The sequence below is a fragment of the Bos javanicus genome, chromosome 26 (assembly GCF_032452875.1).
Source record: "Bos javanicus breed banteng chromosome 26, ARS-OSU_banteng_1.0, whole genome shotgun sequence".
NCBI lineage: Eukaryota > Metazoa > Chordata > Mammalia > Artiodactyla > Bovidae > Bos > Bos javanicus.
Window position 1 is genome coordinate 38,411,489 of NC_083893.1, and position 23,445 is coordinate 38,434,933.

Below are 23,445 nucleotides of genomic sequence, written 5' to 3' on the forward strand. Positions count from 1 at the left end.
AAAGATTGAGTGAAGCTTGCTTTCCCAGCGATAAAAGGGAATCAGCAGATATTGCAAAGGATTACACGCTATCTCCAAAATACCACCTCCCCTTATGCCAAGTCCCTTCGCTGTCTAACAACGTTGTTAATCGGCTATACCCCAATACAAAACAAAAAGTTTAAAGTTTGAAGAAAAAAACTGAAAATAACTGAAAACCAAAGAACTCACTCTGTGATTCTAGGTTACGGAACCTATCAGTGTGTGGGAGACTGCAGGACAGAGGAGCCTGGCATGCTGCAGTCCATGGGGTCACAAAGAGTTGAACACAACTTAGCGACCGAACAATACAACCTCAGTGTTCATCATCTAAACCACACCATACACCTGCTCCATGCCCAAAGCTGGGAGCTGAAAACGCTAACATGTTCAGATCAGAAAGAAAACTTCAAGTCCCAAAAGCCAAGAACGAACAGGCCAACACACAGGCTCCTGGACAGCTCAGTTCAATGAACTCCATCTGGCACTGGAGCCGGCACTGGAGCTGCCTGCTTTCCAAGCACGGGTCCCACACTTCTACAAATCTCCAAGGCAAAGATCTGATGGAGGAAAAAGAACCTAAGATGTGAAGTCCCGCAGGTGTAAGGACAGGATGAAGTCCCAGTACAGAAGCAAAGATTTCTGATGCCTCTCGGATATCTTTCATGTGGCACTAAAGAAAAAAAAAAAAAAAGCTCTGCTTTTAAATATCTTTGAGAACAGACTTTCAAACCAAAATGAAAAAGGCACAAGTCACAGCAGAAAATTTTAACTACTATTTCCACATCTAAAAAGAAGTTATAGCTATTTCCACATATATTTTGCTTGAAAAACCACAGAAAACCAATTCACTTACTTGCTACCTATTATGGAGTGAATGTTCACATCCCCTCAAGACTCATGTGTTGAAATCCTAACCCCCAGGGTGATGGTATTAGGAGATGGAGCCTTTGGGAGGTTTTCAGATCATGGGGGTGGATCCTCATGAATGAACTGAGTGACTCTAGAGAGCCCCCTCACCCTCTCCACAATATGAGGACCCAGGGAGAAGGTGGCCTTCTATGAACCAGGAAGCAGGCTCCCTCACCAGACTCCCAGTCTGCCAGGGCCTTGATCCTGGACTTCTCATCTCCAGAAATGGGAGCGATAAATAAGCCACTCTGTCTACAACAGTCTGGCCCAGCAGCAGGAACACTAGCTAGCATGTGGTTTCTCAGGAGCCACCCAATCTTCACCACAGTAGAAAGGAAGGCAGAACACAGATCAGCATCTGCCAGCTACAGGGAGTTTGAAGGGTGAGCACCGGCTGGTGTTCATACCTTCAGCCAAAGATCAAGAAGGGTTTTCATATCACTCTGCGGTCAACACTTAAAACAACAATCCCGACAACTTTTAAAATACTTAATTCCTTGCTAATCTCAACCCAATCTCTGATTTAAAACAAACCAAATAATATTAGCCATGTGTTTGGTTTATCTAACACTTGATACACACAGCCTCAAACACTGTGTGTGCCTGAACCCACACAGCCTTGAATTCTAAAAATAGACCCTCTTGTTAGAGAAAGGTAAGCAATCCCTTTCAACTCTGCCCACAAAAAAGTTCAGACTAATCAAAAGAAATATAAAATACGGAACCTAAACAAAACCTAACTGAATTTTATCTAGGTTAGATTCCCCAGCTTGAAAAAAATGCACTATTTTTCAAAGTGCCTAAAGAAGATACTCTAAACTCAAATGCCTACAAGGCCCAGGCCAGTAACATAGATGAGTAACACAGACCTGGCACAAGAATAAAAGACCTGTGAGCATTTCAATGAAGTGGAGAACGCACATGCCCTCTAAGAGACATTCATGTTCAAACAATTTAAAAACCCTACAGCCTCAAAACATCATGCCACAAGGCTTAAACTTTGAACCTCATAAGATAACAAGCTCACATAGCCTACTGAGAAAGTACTACAACTGATCTTTACTAAAATAAAGTGAAATACAATCTGAAACACATGGAATAGCTGGAATCGGAGGTTCAGAAAGTACTGTCAGTTTGCCAATAAACGAGAAACTACTGGGGATATGTAATTCATACCAGGCAAGAATAATTATGTTCAACTTTCATACTTTGTTATCCAAATAACTTGACATATTATGTGTTAAATATCAATCTTCCTCAAACCAGACACAAGCCCTTTGGAGAAGGAATTCATTCAATGCTAGATTCCCAAGTCCAAACTAGCACACGATAGGTATTCAATAATGCATGTGAAGTAAATTAATTTAATGGAAGACAAAATAAATGTTTAATATAAAAACAGTTCAAGGCATACTACTTATCAGTAGCTTTGGAATTAAAGTGCATTTGGTTTCACAGACTAAAGCAAACCCTACCAGATATTCCTTTTGAGTATTTTTTTTTCTTGTTATTTGTTTGTAAGGGGAGGATATACTCAGAAATTATAGCAGGCATTATTAATTCATTCTAGATCTACTGCAAAGACTGGTCACTCCCTTCGATCAGTGGCTCCGAAAATGTGATACTAGAAGCAGCATCACCACCACCTGGAAACTTGTTCATTTGATGTAAATGCAAAACACGGCCAGGCCCCAACCCAGACCTGTGGGGTCAGAAAAGGAGGGAGGGTATAACACATGATGCAGAAATCCCTTTGAGCCCTTCAGATGATTCTTCTGCCTGCCTCTTAGAGAAGCACTGCCCACTGCTCCTACTACGCTCAGAACAGCCGGGGGTCACAGGCGCTCCTGTTCTCAACTTGCTAGCATGTGGTTGTTGGGTCTGAACAACTTCAACCGCAGAACAAATAAAGGTGCACGTGTAACAAAGAAAACAATTTAAAGGGCAGCTAGTCAAAAGAGCCTTCAAGTTCTAGTCTTCCATTCCCTTCTCCCCACCAAAAAAGCCACCTTCATTAAGAATTGGCTCCTAAAGGAGAATATAGTATTGGCAATTATGAAATAAATGATTAAGCCAAATTAAATAGGCTAAATTATGTCTCAAGCATAATGACTTTTTAGATTAATTACAACTAATTACAATGAGATAATCTGACAAGTCAACTAGGAGAAAAAAGATCTGGCTAGGGTACATGATTTAAGAGAAAAAGTATGATTTCTTGTGGTCACAGTGTGCCCATCTATCAATAACCATCTTGTAAATCTGTGTGGTCTAAAACTTCACCCCCTGGTAGAATATTCTTCTCCCTCCAACATAAGGGGAAGTCTGAAATCTTTCAAGCAATGGAGCGAGAGAACAAATCCTGTAGAATGGGGAGAAGCCTTTGGAAAAAAAAAAGAACAGTCACAGTGGAAGAGAATTAGAATCAGAATAAGATTGTGCAGTTTAGCAAATAAATGGAGTTTTCCTCTTTCTTTAAAAAAAAAAAAAATCCCTGTTACTTATTTCTCTCAATAGGAAAATAATTTGATCCAAGCAAAGAAAACAGTAGTTTAGCTGCTCCCAAGAGAACTGCCCAGTTGCGGGAAAAAACAGTAAAAGAAGTTACCAAATCCTTTAAATATATTTTTCCATATTAGAAGGAAAAAAACAAAACCTGTACCAGCTACTCAGGTATATTTTGATTCACCATTAAAAGATGATAGCTAATGTTAAATGTTAATAAAGGAATTGTTTCTAAAGTAAGCTAAAACTTTTTAAGAGCTACATGCTCTATGGGGAGTTTATAAGTTTTAAGTTCTAAGTTCCATGTGTCTGGGAAGTTTCTAAGTTTTAGGGCATATGGTTTATATAACTTAATTTAAACACTATGAACAATATAAAATATCTATTGTGATCATTAAGAAGTCATTCTTTGTAATGTTGTTATATCCATGTAAACACTGAGTTACATTTATGTAAACAAATAACTAGATTAACATTTTGGTCCAGAAAAGAATTATAAGATAAAGACACTGGAGCCTTGGAGAAAAGCTAAGACAAACTTAGAGCATTAAAAAGTAGAAACCATGCATATTAAAAAGTAGAGACATGCGTATTAGAAAGTAGAGACATCACTTTGCCCACAAAGGTCCGTCTAGTCAAAGCTATGGTTTTTCCAGTAGTCATGTATGGATGTGAGAGTTGGACCATAAAGAAGGTTGAGCACCGAAGAACTGATGCTTTCAAACTGTGGTGCTGGAAAATACTCTTCAGAGTCCTATGGACAGCAAGGAGATCCAACCAGTCCATTCTAAAGGAAATCAACCATGAATATTCACTGATGGACTGATGCTGAAGCAGAATACTCTGGTCACATGATGAGAACAGCCAACTCTTTGGAAAAGACCCTGATGCTGGGAAGACTGAGGGCAGGAGAAGTGATGACAGAGGATGACATGGTTGGATGGCATTACCCACTCAATGGACATGAGTTTGAGCAAACTCCTGGAGTTAGTGAAGAACAGGGAAGCCAGGTGTGCTGCAGTCCATGGAATCACAGAGTCAGACATGGCTGAGTGACTGAACACCAACCATATGGAACTATAGAACCTGCTTTGCCTCGCTTCAAGTGACATGTTTCTTTTCCCAAACACCATAAAACTTACACAGAAATACATTCCACTATTACTTAATTTGAGAAAATGTAATAGAAGGGTTGGGGCTTCCCTGGTAGCTCAGCTGGTAAAGAATCCGCCTGCAATGCAGGAGACTGTGGTTCAATACCTGGGTCGTGAAGTTCCCCTGGAGAAGGGATAGGCTACCCACTCCAGTATTTTTGGGCTTCCCTGGTGGCTCAGACAGTAAAGAATCTCCCTGCAATGCAGGAGACATGGGTTTGATCCCTGGGTTGGGACGATCCCCTGGAGGAGGGCATGGCAACCCACTCCAGTATTCTTGCCTGGAGAATCCCATGGACAGAGGAACCTGGAGGGCTACAGTCCATGGGATCGCAGGGAGTCGGACATGACTGAGAACTGAGCACACAGCAAAATAGAACAGCAGAAAATTCCTTCATCATTACTATGTTACAAACAGAAAATAGGCGCTGAGGCCTACCAGCAAGATTGAAACTGACATTACTTTAGAATAATTCCTGCGCATTATTCCACAATATCACACTTGAGCCTGTAAAAGAGTTTCCACAATGAACATGTTATTTATGAAAGCACATATACGAAAACGGTCAAGTGCTATCAATATATCCTTTATGGCTCCAACTCCAACTAATCCCAAATCTCCCCATGCTCAAATAGAAAGCATCTGCTCAATTGAGGTTCCACAGGTGTGAACCATGCCAACTTAACTGTAGGTCTGCCACAGTTTTAAAATTCCGTTACTTCTTGCAAGATTTAAAGTCAACTCTCCATGGCACTGACACCAGGAAAGTAACTGCAGTAAGAGCAGAAGGCAGGACGCGCTGAGGCGCAAACACCAACAGGTGAGCTAATCTTGCCCTGCAGAACCCTGAGAAGTTCACAGGAAGACACTGAGCAAGGTTAGAGACAGAGAATTAGTGGGAAGGGTGAACGCTGGTTACAAATCTGTAGACTAAACAATGAGAAAGAGAAGGGTTATTCTGCACAGAGACTGAAAGATAAGAGCTTGGGACTCCAGGACGAGATACACGGTAGGTGGGTGCGTAGGTGGGAAGCTCAGGGCTGGTGAGTTGAACTGAAGTCAAAAGTCAAAACAAGAAATGCTCAAACATCCAACCCTGCCCCTTTAATTCTAGACCGCCACTGGCAAGGAGTAATGTTTTTACTTCCTATTTGGCAGATCACCCAAGAAAACAGCAGTTCTGCATCCAATTAGCCTACAGCGAAGACCAACACTTACAGAGGCAAAGTCCCTTGCAAACAAAGAGCTACCAATTACCTTTTCACTTTTAAATATGAATAGCTGGCAAAGGATCACCAAAATTTGCAAGGTTTCAAACACGAGACTGGAGAAGGAAATGGCAACCCACTCCAGTACTCTTGCCTTGAAAATCCCATGGACGGAGGAGCTTGGGGCAGGCTACCATCCATGGGGTCGCAGAGTCGGGCACAACTGAGAGACTTCACTTCACTTCAGACACGAGACACCAAAAAAACAAAAATTGCAAAAACATAAAAGCAAAGATAATTAAGAGAATAAAATAAAACTTAAAAAAAAAAACTTTATAATTACCATGCTCAGAGAAGACAAAATTTTTAAATGGTGATGAAAAGGAAGCAATCCAAACACTCTCAAGATTAAAAATACAGCCACTGTTAAAAATCCAACAGAAAGCATCAAGAAATTCTCCCTGAGTTTAGAGAAATAGAGGAATAGTTTAAGAGAAATAGAATATACTGAAAAATAGTTAACAGACTTAGAAGATCAAGGCAGGAAATTCAACATTTGACTACAAATAATTCCAGAGAACAGAGAACAGTAAAGGGAGAAAAACACTGACTCACTAACCTAAAAAAGCATCCCGATAACTTTCTCAAGGGAGAAAAGCCACATGCAAAATAACAAGAATAAAAATTGTACCTAAATTCTCCACTGTAACAGTGCAAACTTATAAGTAAAGGAAGCAACAGTTTAAAAATTATTTACGTAAGAATTCTCAACCCAAAGTGTTAATTGAATATGAAGGAGCATTTTTATATATTCAACACCTGAAACTATTAGCCATACACATTTTTCTCACAAGTTTGCTAGAAAATATGTTTTATACACACACACACACACACAGAGGAATATACCGGTAAAAAGGAAGACATGAAGTGGGGTGGCCAAGACAGCAGAGTAGAAAAATCCTGAATTCATCCCTTCTGCCACGGAAACACCAAAATTACAGCTCCTTACAGAGAAGCTATCTAGGAGAACGGCCCAAAAACTAGCAGAAAAGCTACTCCACAGCTACATACCTAAAGAAGGAATCACAACGACCCAAGTAAGAGGAGACACGGTACACTCAGGACTCACAATTCCAGGTCAGGGATTCACAAATGCGAGGAATATCACAATCACAGATGTTCTCTCCAAGGAGTGAGGCTCCTGAGCCCACCTCAGGCTCTCCTACCCAGGGCTCCTGCACCAGGAAGACGAGCCCCAGAACCTCTGGCTTTGAAAAGCAGCAGGGCTTGTGTCCAGGAGAGCCTACCCACTTGCTGATCCTGGAGAGCCCCCTGGAGAGGCAGGAGGCAAACCGGACTCCCCCTGGGGGTGGAGATGCTGGCAGCAGCCATTTGAGGGCGCCCCTTCTACCAAGGTAACACAGCCCTGGCAAGTGACACTTCGGAATTCTCCCCTAGCTTATCATTGCTTGAGGCTTACCCGCCCACCAGCAGGCAAGCCCCAGGCCCAAGGCCAGGCAGAGAAGCCTACTTCACCCTCCAGCAGGCTTCACAGCCAGGCTGGGGGCCAGTGCTACCCACCAGCGCACCAACCACAGAAGCCCCACCATAAGAGAAGGGGGCAGGCAACCTACAGGGGCGCCCCAGAACATGTGACTCGGCGACCAGCAAGTGTGTGCTGCTGGGACCTACAGGATGTCTCCCACATGAGGCCATCGCTCCAAGACAGGGAAATGCAACCAACCCACCTAACACGGTGAACTGGACAAATGAGCAGAGGAACATGCGCCAAAGACACAAGACAAAACCTCAGAAAAAGAACTAGATGAAGTGGAGGTACACAGTCTACTCAACAGAGTTCAGGGTAATGATCATAAGGACGCTTCCTAACTCAGAAGAATGGATAAACATGGTAAGATTTTAAATTCCAAACTGGGAAAGGAGGATTTCAAGGCTGTATACTGTCACCCTGCTTATTTAACTTCTATGCAGGCAGAGTACATCATGAGAAACGCTGGGCTGGAGGAAGCACAAGCTGGAATCAAGACTGCCAGGAAAGAAAGTGAAAGTGAAGTCGCTCAGTGGTGTCCGACTCTTTACGACCCTGTGGACTGTAGCCTACCATGCTCCTCCGTCCATGGGATTTTCCGGGCGAGAGTACTGGAATGGGTTGCCATTTCCTTCTCCAGAGGATCTTCCCAACCCAGGGATCGAACCTGGGTCTCCTGCATTGTAGGCAGACACTTCCCCATCTGGGCCACCACATTGCTGGGAGAAATATCAATAACCTCAGATATGCAGATGACACCACCCTTATGGCAGACAGTGAAGAGGAACTAAAGAGCCTCTTGATGAAAGTGAAAGAGGAGAGTGAAATAGTTGGCTTAAATAAAACTCAACGTTCAAAAAACAAATATCATGGCATCTGGTCCCATCACTTCATGGCAAATAGATGGGGAAACAATGGAAACAATGAGAGGCTTTATTTTCTTAGGCTCCAAAATCACTGCAGACGGTGATTGTGCCAAGAATTTAAAAGATGCTTACTCCTTGGAAGAAAAGCTATGACCACCTAGACAGCATATTAAAAAGCAGAAACATTACTTTGCCAACAAAGGTCCATCTAATCAAAGCTATGATTTTTCCAGTAGTCATATATGGATGTGAGAGTTGGACCATAAAGAAAGCTGAAGGCAAAAGAACTGTGGTGTTGAAGAAGACTCTTGAGAGTCCCTTGGACTGCAAGGAGATCCAACCAGTCCATCCTAAAGGAAATCAGTCCTGAATATTCACTGGAAGGACTGATGCTGAACCTGAAGCTCCAATACTTGGGCCACCGGATGCAAAGAACCGACTCATTTGAAAAGACCCTGATGCTGGGAAAGACTGAAGGCAGGAGGAAAAAGGGATGACAGAGGATGAGATGGTTGGATGGCATCACCAACTCATGGACATGAGTTTGAGCAAGCTCCGGGAGTTGGTGATGGACAGGGAAACCTGGCGTGCTGCAGTCCATGGGGTCACGAGGAGTCAAACACAACTGAGCAACTGATTCGAAGGTTTTAAAATAGTTAGAAAATACTGAGAATCAAACAGACCCTAAGAATACAGTAACTGAAATTAAAAACGCACTAGAGGCAATCGACAGTAGATTAGGTAAAACAGAGTAACGGATTGGTAATCCGGGAAGATGACGATAGAAACCACCCAAACTGAACAGAAATTAAACTTTTGTTTCAGTACTTCCAATATTCTAAAGCACAAGAAATGAGAAAGCTCAGCTAACCCACTGCCAACGGATCTCTCCACCCAAATGTCCCACAGATAACTTAAAAGAGACACATACACATACACCCCTACCTATACTCCTTCCTTATCCATATCCTCCCTTCTTCACCCCCAAATTTTATAGACTATAGTCCCCAAATGCTTTCAAACTACCGCACAACTGCACTCATCTCACACGCTAGGAAAGTAATGCTCAAAATTCTCCAAGCCAGGCTTCAGCAATATGTGAACCGTGAACTTCCTGATGTTCAAGCTGGTTTTAGAAAAGGCAGAGGAACCAGAGATCAAATCGCCAACATCCGCTGGATCATGGAAAAAGCAAGAGAGTTCCAGAAAAACATCTATTTCTGCTTTATTGACTATGCCAAAGCCTTTGACTGTGTGGATCACAATAAACTGTGGAAAATTCTGAAAGAGATGAGAATACCAGACCACCTGATCTGCCTCTTGAGAAATCTGTATGCAGGTCAGGAAGCAACAGTTAGAACTGGACATGGAACAACAGACTGGTTCCAAATAGGAAAAGGAGTACATTAAGGCTATATATTGTCACCCTGCTTATTTAACTTCTATGCAGAGTACATCATGAGAAACGCTGGACTGGAAGAAGCACAGGCTGGAATCAAGATTGCCAGGAGAAATATCAATAACCACAGATATGCAGATGACACCACCCTTATGGCAGAAAGTGAAAAGGAACTAAAAAGCCTCTTGATGAAAAGTGAAAGAGGAGAGTGAAAAAGTTGGCTTAAAGCTCAACATTCAGAAAACGAAGATCATGGCATCCGGTCCCACCACTTCATGGGAAATAGATGGGGAAACAGTGGAAACAGTGTCAGACTTTATTTTTCTGGGCTCCAAAATCACTACAGATGGTGACTGCAGCCATGAAATTAAAAGACACTTACTCCTTGGAAGGAAAGTTATGACCAACCTAAATAGCATATTGAAAAGCAGAGACATTACTTTGCCAACAAAGGTCTGTCTAGTCAAGGCTATGGTTTTTCCTATGGTCATGTAGGGATGTGAGAGTTAGACTGTGAAGAAGGCTGAGCGCCAAAGAATTGATGCTTTTGAACTGAGGTGTTGGAGAAGACTCTTGAGAGTCCCTTGGATTGTAAGGAGATCCGACCACTCCATTCTGAAGGAGATCAGCCCTGGGATTTCTTTGGAAGGAATGATGCTAAAGCTGAAACTCCAGTACTTTGGCCACCTCATTCGAAGAGTTGACTCACTGGAAAAGACTCTGATGCTGGGAGGGATTGGGGGCAGGAGGAGAAGGGGACGACAAAGGATGAGATGGCTGGATGGCATCACTGACTCGATGGACATGAGTCTGGGTGAACTCCGGGAGTTGGTGATGGACAGGGAGGCCTGGCGTGCTGCGATTCATGGGGTCACAAAGAGTCGGACATGACTGAGCAACTGATCTGATCTGATAGTCCCCAAATGCTTTCAAACTGTGGGGCTGGAGAAGACTCTTAAGAATCCCTTGGACAGCAAGGAGACCAAACCAGTCCACCGTAAAGAAAATCAACCCTGAATATTCACTGGAAGGACGGTTGCTTTAGCTCTAATACTTTGGCCACCTGATGTGAAGAGCCAACTCATTAAAAAGACCCTGATGCTGGGGAAGATTGAAGGCAAAAGGAGAAGGGGATGACAGAGGATGAGATGGTTAGACAGCATCACTGACTCAATGGACATGAATTTGAGCAAACTCAGGGAGATAGTGAAGGACAGGGAAGCTTGGCATGCTGCAGTTCATAGAGTCGCAAAGAGTCGGACACAACTTTTGAGACTGAACAAGTCCCTAGATATTTCCAAAATCTGAAATCGCCTCTGTTCCAATCCTTAATTTGCTCAGGCTGTCACATCTCTTGTCATTACAAGCCCCTAACCAATCTCTGTTTCCATTTACTCTCTTTTCTAATCGAACATGCTAAGACAAATTTTACCAAGGTGACTCCCTGTGGCTCCTGTTCCCACAGAAGAGAATTCCACCCCTAACCTGGCATGCCCTTTGCATCTAGACCTTTCTATCTAGGTTTAACTTGTGCCACTCCCTCCTCACACCCTGCTGCTGCTGCTGCAGCTGCTGCTGCTGCTGCTAAGTCGCTTCAGTCATGTCCGACTCTGTGCAACCCCACAGACGGCAGCCCACCAGGCTCCCCCGTCCCTGGGTTTCTCCAGGCAAGAACACTGGAGTGGGCTGCCAATTCCTTCTCCAATGCATGAAAGTGAAAAGTGAAAGTGAAGTCGCTCAGTCGTGTCTGACTCTTAGCGACCCCATGGACTGCAGCCTAACAGGCTCCTCTGTCCATGGGGTTTTCCAGGCGAGAGTACTGGAGTGGGGTGCCATTGCCTTCCTACAATAATTTCAACTGAGTCTTCCACACAGGCTTCTGTCTCTGCAAAGGAAGTCTTTTCGAGCCCAACCCTGCCACCTCAGTCCTCCCAACAAAATGTTCATTTTCAAAGATTCTTTTTCCCTCTGTGCTACCATGGACATACATAACTTTACTACAGCATTTAATTATAACATATCACAATCATCTGTCCATCAACCTCCATGCTAAATTCTGTCTCATTCATCAAGAGAGGCCAAAATATTACCTTGGCATACAGAAGACAAAAAATATCTGTTAGATAAAATGCCATCCTAGTCAGCACACCTGCAACTACAAATTACTCCTCCTCTATCTGTGGAGGTTAACAGCCAAATAACTACAAACGATGAAAAAAATACGAAAGGCCAGTTTGCTCTGCCAAGACATATTACCAAAGAATACCCAAAATAACTTTTTATATAGCTTTTAAGTTTACAATGTGATTATATCAATATATGGTCTGCAGCTTACAGAGTTACTGTTTTTAAAGAGGAACTAAACAATACTCATTTTCTTGAAGGATTTGGGACTGAGCCTTACATAAATATTAATGGATTTCTCTTACAGTTTCATCAATGTCACTTGTGCAATTTACACCAAAAAATAGCAAGACAAGGGACCTCCCTGGTGGCCCAGTGGTTAAGAATCCATCTGCCAATGCAGGAGACATGGGTTCAATCCCTGGTACGGGAGGATCCCACATGCCCGGGAGAAACTAAGCCTACAGGCCACAACTACTGAGCCTGTGCTCGCGAATTCACAAGCCACAACTACTGAGCCCACGGGCAACAACTATTGAAACTCTCATGCCTAGAGCCCGTGCTCCACAGCAGGAGAAGTCACCACAGTGAGAAACCCACACCCCGCAATGAAGAGTAGCCCGGGTCACCTCAACTAGAGAACGCCCACACGCAGCAATGGGAACCCTGCGCGTCTACAAATAAATAAATAAAGGCAAGACAAGATCCCCAATGAGATCCTGAAATGTGGACAATCGGTTGATATCACAGTGATGTTTGCTGCTCTGGAGAAGGAAATGGCAACCCACTCCAGTATTCTTGCCTGCAGAATCCCATGGACAGAGGAGCCTGGCAAGCTATAGTCCATGGGGGTTGCAAGAGTCAGACACGACTGAACAACTAAACCACCACCAACTGCACTAAGACAGACAGTGAGAAGACACCAAACCACCACAACCGATGCCACAAACAGTGCATACTGTAGGGCCTGAATACATTAGCTGATCCACTTGGAAAAGAATCAACCTGGAAACTGGCAGATAGGACTTGATCAGATAAAGAGCAACTTTACTCAGGATTTACTAAAATCGGTTAACACTTTCACTAAATTCAGAAGTCAATTTTAACAGACTTCTGAATCACTAATTTTAAAAAGTGATCTCATTAAGTTCAATTAAAAATACTGTGAAGATTTCATCTATCTGGAGAAGCTTCTGGTGTACTGTGCTCATAGTTCTCCTGAGATCATGACACAAGATCATCAGTCAATGCAAAATCCCTCCCAGCCATCTCCTTCCATCTACCCCTTCACTGCCTTTTATCCTCACACTCAGTTCCACCTGCCCGCAGCCCCAAACCATTCAGACAGGGAACCATTCTAGCCTATTTAGTACATTTGGAATATAAACAGATGTCACATATGCTACATCTGAGCAGAGGCTTTCAAAGCCATTGGGTACTGCCGTCCACTCGCTTCCCTTTGCCTCGGCCAAGAGTGACAAGACCCAGAAGAGAGGTGTGCCTCAGAATGAGATGACGTGTGAACAGTGACAGCCAGCTGTCAGCCAGGAACATAACATGACCAAGAAATAAATCTTTACTGTTCCACAAGCTTCTAAAATTCGGGGGTTAGTGTTATAGAAAGCTGACTAACGTGCAATGAAAAACTGAAGTAAATAATTTCACTTCCCAAATTACATTCCATCAGTCAGACACATCTGAATGAGATTTGGAAGGGGAAAGTGAGGCAAAGGACAGATTATTGCGGCTGGTGGCTCTGGCAAACAAGGTTAGAGATGTCAGAGTTTGTGGCAGCCAAACTCTGAGTTTCAGCATCTGGTCACCAACTTCAAGGACGAGGGAGGCAACTGTGATGATTCAAGAACGCCGGTGGTGGCAGCAACAGCAGCCTGCCCTGGGGAGTGCGGCCAGTGGAGAGCCTCACTGACTGCATGTCTCCAACCTATCCGACAATTTGCAAAGGACCTGGTTTTTGCTATTAAATCTCCTGTTGCTTTAGATACCTACTGTTTTCTTGGACTGAACTGTGGTTGATGAAGTATTTGGTACCAGAGGAGTTACAGGACACAGACTCAAGTTAGGAAGCTGACTTTGGTTTGCCAATCTAATTGGATTTAAAGGCAATGATGGGCATTGCCACCATTAGATAACATAACGCTAACACTAGATGACATGGAGCGGCAAAGAAAAACCTATCACCTGCAGCTACCTGGGATAAAGGTCTTCTTGAAGAAAACACATGGCAGGCTGCTGCGGCTGTCAGGATGGAAACAAGAAAGACGAGAACTGGAGTGGGCTGACTCTGATGACAGGTGAATGCTTTAAAAAAATATTTAGCTTAGTAAACCGAGGGCCAAAGAACATCCACGATTGCAAAAAAAAAAAATGCCCTTTAATGCTTAAAGGCACAGGATTGATAGAGCTAAAAATGAGAAACAGAATGATTCTGCAAATTACAGAATTACCAAATAAAAATTCAAATTCTAGACAGATCTCTTAAGTAAAAGTTAGGACACTGATTGTGAAATGGTAGGACTCTGAGACCTGAAATGGGGTCAGTTTGGTGTTTTATCAACCTGAGAATTCTGACCTCAAAGCACTCACAGAGAGGAGGACCCCTTCTCCCCAACATGAGGCTGATCTTCACTTGGCAGAAGCCCCTTCCACAATACTACCTGGAAATACACCTCCAACTAAATTTCATTTCCCCAGGGGAACAAGCACCAAATCCAAACAAACAGGAGCCAGTTTTTTTTTCACTCCAAAAAAACTAGACGCACAGTAGTTAAAACGTAACTCATCTTATTGTGCTTTGTTTTACTGCACTTTGCAGATACTGGACGTCTTACAAGCTCAAGTTTTGTGGCAACTCTAAAAGTCAGCCAAGTCTACTGGTGCCGTTTTTCCAACAGTATTTGCTCACTTTGCGTCTCTGTCGCATTGTGGTAATTCTCAAAATATTGCAAACTCTCTACCAGCAAAAAGATTATGACTTGTTAAAGGCTCAGATGATATTTAACATTTTTTTAGCAATAAAGTATTTTTAATTGTTATGTTTGTTGTTTCTTAGACATAATGCTATTGCACACTTAACAGACTATACTATACTGTAAATATAACTTTTATAGGCAATGGGGAAACTAAAATATTCACGTGGTTCACTTTATTGCAATGGTTTGGTACATAACCCATAATACCTCTACATAGGCCTACGTAGACTTTCAGAAGACTTTTTAAGAATTCTAAAGACTGAAATATAACTTTAGATGAGACTTAAGTTATCAAAAGGAATACACTAACTGAAGATTCATTGTAATATCTCAAGAAACTAGACATAATTATAACAATTCGCTCAGTTAACTGACTGAAACCTGGATCCAATGACAGCCTATGTTAAAAACAGTTGGAACTCCTGCTGATCAAGAGCAGACTTGAACTAACAACAAATTAAACAGCAAAGACAACACAGCAATAGAAACTATCTGAAGTGAAGCACAAAGTGGGGTGAAAAAGCTGAAAAAGATAATGAACAGAAACTCAGTGATTTAGCGTACCTAACATGTGCGACTGAGGGGCACTGCGCAGTCATTCTGAACGATAATGTTCCAAACTGGACAAATTCCAGAACCCTAAGCTCAAAGAACACTAAAAAGAATAAACCTAAAGAAAACTCTACCCCCAAGGAACACACAATCAAACTCAATTTGATATAGTGAAAGATAAAATGAAAATCTTAAAGAGAGCCAGAAAAAAAAAAAGGACACATTACATAGAGAGGGAAGTAGAATATTCACAGATTTATTATGAGAAATAATGGAGGATGAAAGACAAAGGAAAGACATATTTAAAGTACTGAAAGGAAAAACAAGGCAATACAAGACCATCAATCTAGAATTGTATCTCCAGCAAAAATATCCTTAGAAAATGAAGGTAAAAAAATACTTCCGTGAACAAGCAAAAGGTAAATAAATTCCAAGGTAGATCCCTTGGCAATATTAGGCACTGCAAATATCTTCTCTAATTCTTTCATCTCTCTGTCACTGAAAGAAAAATCTTTCATTTTTTTCTACAAAGTTATCATTTTTTCACCTCTGTTTAAGTCTTAGCAGCTTTAAGATGCCCTTCCCTGTCCCGAGGGAAAGAGTGTCTTCAACATTGTCTTCCATTCATTTTCTAACTTTTCCTTTCACACTTAAATCTCTAATTATCTATAATTCATCCCATCTGTGGTGTTATATTGTTTTTTTCCCCATACAGTTGAGTCACTCTTCTGAGCTACATGACTTTCTCCGATGATTTATGATAACACCCTTAAGTTCCTAAACATTTATAGGTTAACTTTCTGCTCTCTAATTTGTCCCCCTCAGTCTATGTTCTCACATTCCTACTAGTTTTTATTACTATAGTTTTGAAACAGAATCTTAACTTCTGATAAGTCAAGCCCCGACCAAAGCAAATCTTCAAGACTGATTTAGCTATTCAGACTTTATCCCACCTGTCATATAAATTTTAGATCTAGGTTATGGAGTTTGTCAGAAAAGATGACTGGAATTTTGACGGCAGTTTAATCAAACTTACACATTAAAATGGGAATCTGCCTGACAATGAAGGAGATGTAAGAGATGTGGATTTGATCCCTGAGTGGGGAATAATATCCTCTAGAGTAGGAAATGGCAACCCACTCCAGTATTCTTGCCTGGGAAATTCCATGGACAGAGGAGCCCAGTGGGCTACATTACAGTCCATGGGGTTGCAAATAGTTAAACTCGACTGTGCAACTGAGAACACATTTCTGGCTCCTTAGTCAAGTTCTCTCCTTAAAGATCTTATGTGTTCTTAGGTTCATTCCTAGAGACTAGTTTATTCCCATTATTGTATACAATATTTATCTTTGATTACCTTACTGATTGCTTATTGCTAGTGTACTAAATACTACTAATTTCTGTAGGTTGATTTTAAAAGCAGTAACCCTGCTAAACTCTTACTAGTTTCAACAGTTTCTCTCTTGATTCTAATGGTTATTCTAGATAAGTAATATTATCTGCAAATAATGAGTTTTCTTGCTTTCCTTCTTGTTCTTATACTTTTTATTTTTCCTTCTGTAGTGTCAGTCAAGACCTCCTTATGTTAAATACCAACAGTGATACAACGGCATCCTTACCTTGTTACTGATCTTAAAGTAAGGGTATCTAAAATTTCTTTATTATTATTTGCTGTAGGTTTTTGGTAACGACCATTATCTAGTTATCTTGTATTCAAAGCTTGTTAAGATTTTTTTATCATATATCGGTGCTGGATCTTATCAAATGATTTTATAGTATAGAAATAATTGATGACTTTTCTCCTTCAGTCTATTAATGAGACAAATTACATTAACAGCTAAACAGATGTTGAACCATATTTACATTCTTAAAACAAACTCTATGGATCAAGATTCTTTCAACACATTGTTGGATTTGATGAGCCAGTATTCTATGCAGGATTTTTTGTTTACACTTTCTCATATTGTATATGTATTCTCATATGTATAACTTTCTCACATTGACCTCAACTAGTTTTGAAATCAAGACTTTACTAACTTTATAAAATGAGCTTGGCATCTTTTTTTTTTCCCCCCTATTCCAGAAAAACCTTTAAAAAGAAATTTTCATTTAAAAATTCATTGCAACTCGGTAAGATTATCTTCATACAGGGTTTTCCTGAAAGGGGAGGTTTTGCCATTGTTTATTAAATATTTATTAGTCAGCTCAAGCTATCTATTTCTTCTGATACCAACCTTCATAGCTTATAGTTTTCTAAGAATTTATACATTTCCTCCAGGCTTTCAAATTTATAAATTATAAATTAAAAATTATTTTTTAAACATCTCACGTTTGTAGCCGTTTCCCATTTATCACTTATTTTATCAGCATCTTTTTAAAATCAGAGGTCTGTTTAGCTTATTTACCTTCAAAACATCTTCTTTCAGTTTGGCCAATCTTTCTTTCCTTCCTAATTTCACTGATTTCTGCTCTTAACTGTAGGCTGTTTTTTTTTTTTTTTTTTTTGGAACTCTTGAAATGAACTTGGTAAAAGCACTAAGGCAAGCTTCCTTCAACATTTAGATAAGTCACCCTGCCACTCTGTCTCAGATCTGGTTTCACTACATAGACTTCAACACAGAAACTATACACTATAAACAGTTTTCTCTCCTATTCACAATAAAAATAAAACTAGACAAATCTTATCAACCCTAACTACATATGAATGTCTCTATGTTGAAGGCAAATAAATAAGGTAATGTGCTTGTTCCCCCAAAATATGTAAGGCTACCACTAGGTACCTGAACCAAGGCACTTTCTCTGCACAGCTACTTGGACAATTACTGGTACAGCTTGATAAAATTAGCAACTAGAAATGAAATCTCCAGTTGCTTTACCAGATGCCATTCAAAACTTGTAGTTATTAATAGAAGGGGAAAAAATCTGGCTGTGGCGATCGATTTCCACCACCACCAGCCCCCCAAAAAACTCGCTTAAAGCAGAAGCACTTTTTTTTTTCTAGCTGTGGAAGCATACATCCCTGGCTGGGGACAGTTTCAGGTACAGAAAAGATTTTGATTTTAAATCTTTCTCCCTGCAATTGAGCGTTAAGGGGGATCACTAACATAAAGTTCAACATTCAACACAACCTTGGACTTGGACACATACCGAATGGCTTATTCTTATGAGTGTAGGCTTTGAAAAATAATTTTATACAGTATTAGCTTCAAAACGGATGTCGTAGCTCCCACTGTACTGGTGTTAACTCAAGAAGCAACTCATACATTTTCCCTATGAGGATGCAGAAGGCGTGCACTGGAGACGGGAAAGAACGAAGCGCAGATACAGGTCAACTTTCTAATTCCTGACTTGCTTAAAGCAGGCTGGCTAAAAGCGCAGAAACACAGTGGCCAGATTTTTTTTCCTCTGGCTGCAAAAAAAAAAACAAAAAGACTGAAGGCCTCTCCCTAACGAAACCCGAGCAACCTTATACTTTTCCTTCACGTTTGAGGGTAAAACTTAAGGGGGAACGGAGAAGAAAAGAGCTTCCTAACGTTGAGAGCGAGCCTGTCGTGATATGGATCGCGTCTGCAGGAGAACTCGGGGCTGCGTGCGTTTAACCCCGGCTGCTCTTTTATAGGCCAGGTAATACAAGAAGCCAGGGCCGCTCCGGCGCCGGCCCACCGACACCAAACCGGGAAGGGAGGGAGGGAGGGACGCGAGGAGGTGGGGAAGAGGAGACCCGGGCCTGAAACAAAGGAAGAAGGGCTGGCCGAGAGGGACGGATTCGGCGTCCGCGTGGGGAGGAGGAAAAGCCAAGGCTTCTGGTGAAAGGCTGGACTCACAGAACTTGGAGGTGGAGGTGTTGATGTTGATGGTGGAGCCGGGGGTGGGGGCGGGGGCCGCCTTGGCCACGGAGGCCGCGTCGCCGCTCTTCAACATCATGATCACCCCATTGGCCTCCGGCGGCGGCGGCGGTGGCCCCATTGGAAGCCCCTCCTTGGGGCCTTTCCTGTCCACGGAGACCGCAGGCATCGCCAGCAGCTGACCGCCGGGAGTCTCTCGGGCAGGGGCTGGGATAGAAGGCGGGGGTGGCGGGGGCTGCCGGAAGCCCTCCACGGCGGCCTCCCAGTTGTTGTGGTTCTGGTCGTCCATCATCGCCTCGTAGCTGCCCCCCTCCTCCTCTTCCATGCTTTCCTCCATCCTGTAGGCCCCCAGCACCCGCCCGCCTTCACAGGCACCTGCTGCCCGTCTCAACCCCGGGCCGGGCCGGGCCGGGGTAGGGGGCGGGCACCGCAGCCTCCTCGAGCCTCACATCGCCGAGGGCCGGAGCGGGCGCGGAAGGGAGGGGCAGCGGCGCGCCTCGGGTCTCTCAGTCTCCGCCGGGACGCCTCTTTGCAGACAGGGCTGACGGCGGTGGGCGCTCCCGGGTTCCACTCTGGGGAGAGGCAGCCGTAAAGCGGGAGCGCCCCTCACGACATTTTACAGCAGCTTCCAACAGGCAGTTGGGGAAAGGGCGGGCAGCGGGGGAGGAGCGGCCAGGAGGGCACGTGGTGCGAGGAACCAAGCCTCCGGAAAGCGGAGCGAAAAGGGGCGGGAGCTGGGAGCCACCACCAGGCGGGAAAACAGAGGTTCGCCCCGCCTCGACTGGTCGCGCGCAGAGAGGCAGGCGCTGGGCGACCCAGTTCCCGGGTAGCCGGCTCCGGCCCCGCCCCGTGCCCGGACTCACGTGATAAGGGAGAGGAGTTGCGCATGCGCTTTCTCAGGTTGGTTACCAGGACGACGGGCAGCTGAGTTTGTGACTGAAGATGTGTCCAGAGCCTGGCCTGGCGGTCGATGTGACCCGGGCTTCCCCTTTCGGCCGTGTTTTTCTTCCGCTCCCCCGATTTATCGGGTCTTCGGACCACAGAGGGCCTTGGATTTCCGACTTTTTCTTGATCACGTAACCTTGGTGGGCAGTAGAGGGTCCAGGTCGAACATTATAAATGGGTTGGGACCACCCAAGGGCGGCCCTTGGCCGAATCGCTCATGACCCTCAGCAGACCCGTCCCAAACCCTCAACCTGGTGAATAACAGGCGAAGCAGCAGTGACTAAAAATACTAAGTGTATTTGAGCTAATCAAGGATTTTTTAAGTTCCTAATTCCTCCATACACTGAGGCCAGAAACTTTAAACTTAAAAATGACACTTTCCGTATGCTGTTTCACAAATCTTAACTACAAATTTGAGATTATGAGAGTTTTGAGGGACAAAGAAGAAACATTATGTAACTCTGTTATAATTTCTTCGATTCCTCTGCATTTTCAGATTATAGTAATAGCAGTATATTGTGTGAGAATGTGGTTACAGTTGTTTATTGTGGCGCTCATTCTCGCTGCTGGTGAAAAGTTGTCTAGAAAAACCCTTAATTACTTTAAGCTAGCAAATAATGAATCTTTATTTCCACAGATATGTAATTAGTTTGAAGTTACGTAAATCACTTCAGCCACTGAGAAGTTGTCTCTGATAAACTTGTGTCCACATTTATTTCAGCTTCTCTACATGTATTTTCCCAGCATATTCTGCACTATACTTAATGAAGCATTTTGACCACTTGCTGTTTTTTTAGTCATTAAGTCATGTCTGACCCTTTGGCAACCCCATGGACTGTAGCCGATCAGATTCCTCTGTCCATGGGATTTCCCAGGCGAGACTACTGAAGTGGGTTGCCATTTCCTTCTCCATGGGATCATCTTGACCCAAGGACTGAACTCATGTCTCCTGCATTGGCAAGCAGGTTCTTTACCACTGTACCACCAGGGAGGCCCAGTGAGCACTTAGAATGGTTTAATTTCAGAAAATGCTGGCTCATATTCATTAAGGGCATATATTTTTTGAATCAGCACAGGATTTTGATTCCCTGGCCCTGGGACATTTGGGGAATATGGAAAAGAAAAAAAGACAATTTTCACAGTGAAATGCTCGGGGGGGGGGGGGGGGCGGGTCGGGGATTGTAACCTTAGAATTATAAGCCCAGCAAGAAAAGAATGTGAGAGGAAAGAGAAATTATAGTTTTTTCAGGCAACAAAGGATAGTTTGTCATTACTAGACTTTTGAGGTGGTGGGTGTGGCTAGGTAAAAAAACGCTCAGTACACAAGATAAGAGAATCATAAATATGTGTCTAATAATATGGGCACAAAATACATAAAGCAAAAGTTGACAGAAGTGCAAGAAGAAAGAGAAATCTGCCATCGAAATAGGTGATTTAACAGTTTGCAGTGGGGTTGAATAGTAGCTCCCCCAAAAGATATCTCTGAACCTGTAAATGTTACTTTATTTGGAAACAAGTTCTTTGCATAGGTAATTAAAGATCTTGAGATGAGAGCTTCCTGGATTATCCAGGAAGTGGGTTGCCATTCCTTTCTCTAGGGGATCTTCCCAACCCAGGGATTGAACCCAGATCTCCTGCTTTGCAGGCAGATTCTTTACAGTCTGAGCTACCAGGGAAGCCCTAGGATTATCCAGGTGGAACATAAAACCAGAGGCAAGTGTCATAGTTAGAGCAAGGAGAGAGATCTGAGACAAACAGACGAGGAGGAGGCAGTGTGACCTCAGAGGCAGAGGCTGGAGTGATGCAGTCACACTCTCACACCAAATGCCAACAGCTACCCAAAGCTGGAGGAAGCAAAGAATGAATTCTCCCCTAGAGTCTCCAGAGAGAAGACAGCCCTGCCAAAACCATGATTTCAGACTTCTAGCTTCCAGCACTGTGAAAGAATATCTTTCTGTTGTTTAAAGGCCCCTATTTCTGCTAATTTGTTACAGCAGCCACAAGAACTAACATATAGATCAAATGGACCAAAACATCTTTAAGGGACTAGAGGATTTGAAGAAAACAGTTACCAAGTTTTGGTTTAAAGTATACACAGATAACTCAACAACTGCAGAATATACACTCATTTTAAGAATATGTGAAACTTTACGAAAATTGAACATGCTGGGTCATAAAGCAAGTCTCTCTACATGTCTCAGGATTGGTATCATAGCAGCCACATTCTCTGACCATTGTATAGTTCAGTTAGAAATCAATTACCAACAGACAGCTAGTAAACCCCCATATTTCTAGTCTTCCAATCCACTTATGGGTCAGAAAATCATGATGAAAAGAAGACATTTAGACCTGAAGGGAATGGTAACTGTCACAGCATATAACTTTCATCTATTAATAGTAAGGCTTACTACAGAGAGGCTTACTGAGCATACTTGTGAACATAGAACCCTTTTGCCATAATAATCAATATGAGACATTCATCTTAGCTGTAACTGGTTAAACATACCATTAGGGAAAAATCTAACCATGATTGAACCAAAGCAGTTACTGACAGGGTGCAATTTGCCATAAATAAGAAGCATCACCTACTGAAGGGAAACAAATGAACATATTGATAACATTGATTTTATGGACATGAGACATTATTATATTACACTTGGGGCTTCCCTGGTGGCTGAAACAATAAAGAATCTGCCTGCAATGTAGGAGACCCTGGATTCAATCCTTAGGTCGGGAAAATCCACTGGAGAAGGGAGTGGCTACCTGCTCCAGTAGGCTTGTCTGAAGAATTGCATGGACGGGAGACTTGTGGGCTACAGTCCATGGGGTGGCAAAGTATCGGACAGAACTTAGTGACTAACACTTTCACTAAAAGCTTGATATATTTTAATAGGTATTAACTTAAAATCTTTGGTGATTTGTTCTGGGATGTGGAGATGGGGAATAACATTACTAGCAACCATTGACCCAACACTGTACAGATAGAACACAGGTTAATTAATGATTACTACAACATGCCATAGTCTCAGACATTAATCTATTTTCTTGGATTTTTGATTTGTCTTTTATTTTCTGGGGTAACAGGCAAATTTGGCCTTGGAATATAGAATGAAGCGGGGCAAAGGCTAATACAGTTTTGCCAAGAGAATGCACTGGTCATAGCAAACACCCTCTTCCAACAACACAAGAGAAGACTCTACACATGGACATCACCAGATGGTCAACACCGAAATCAGATTGATTATATATTCTTTGCAGGCAAAGATGGAGAAGCTCTATACAGTCAGCAAAAACAAGACCAGGAGCTGACTGTGGCTCAGCTCATGAACTCCTTATTGCCAAATTCAGACTTAAATTGAAGAAAGTAGGAAAAACCA

The 23,445-nt window shown here is 42.7% G+C and overlaps 1 protein-coding gene across 2 annotated transcripts in view; it reads right to left on the reverse strand.

Moving 5' to 3' along the window:
- The window catches only part of CACUL1 (CDK2 associated cullin domain 1), a 76,594-nt gene extending 56,627 nt beyond the window's left edge, over positions 1-19,967 (reverse strand). The window contains exon 1 of one of the 2 annotated variants that reach the window (XM_061403621.1): positions 19,103-19,967. In XM_061403621.1, coding sequence (XP_061259605.1) covers positions 19,103-19,460 — 358 coding nt within the window. In that variant the 5' untranslated portion in view covers positions 19,461-19,967. The remainder of the gene's footprint in view (positions 1-19,102) is intronic. The other variant, XM_061403622.1, reaches the window with a different exon arrangement.
- Positions 19,968-23,445: the final 3,478 nt, after the last annotated feature.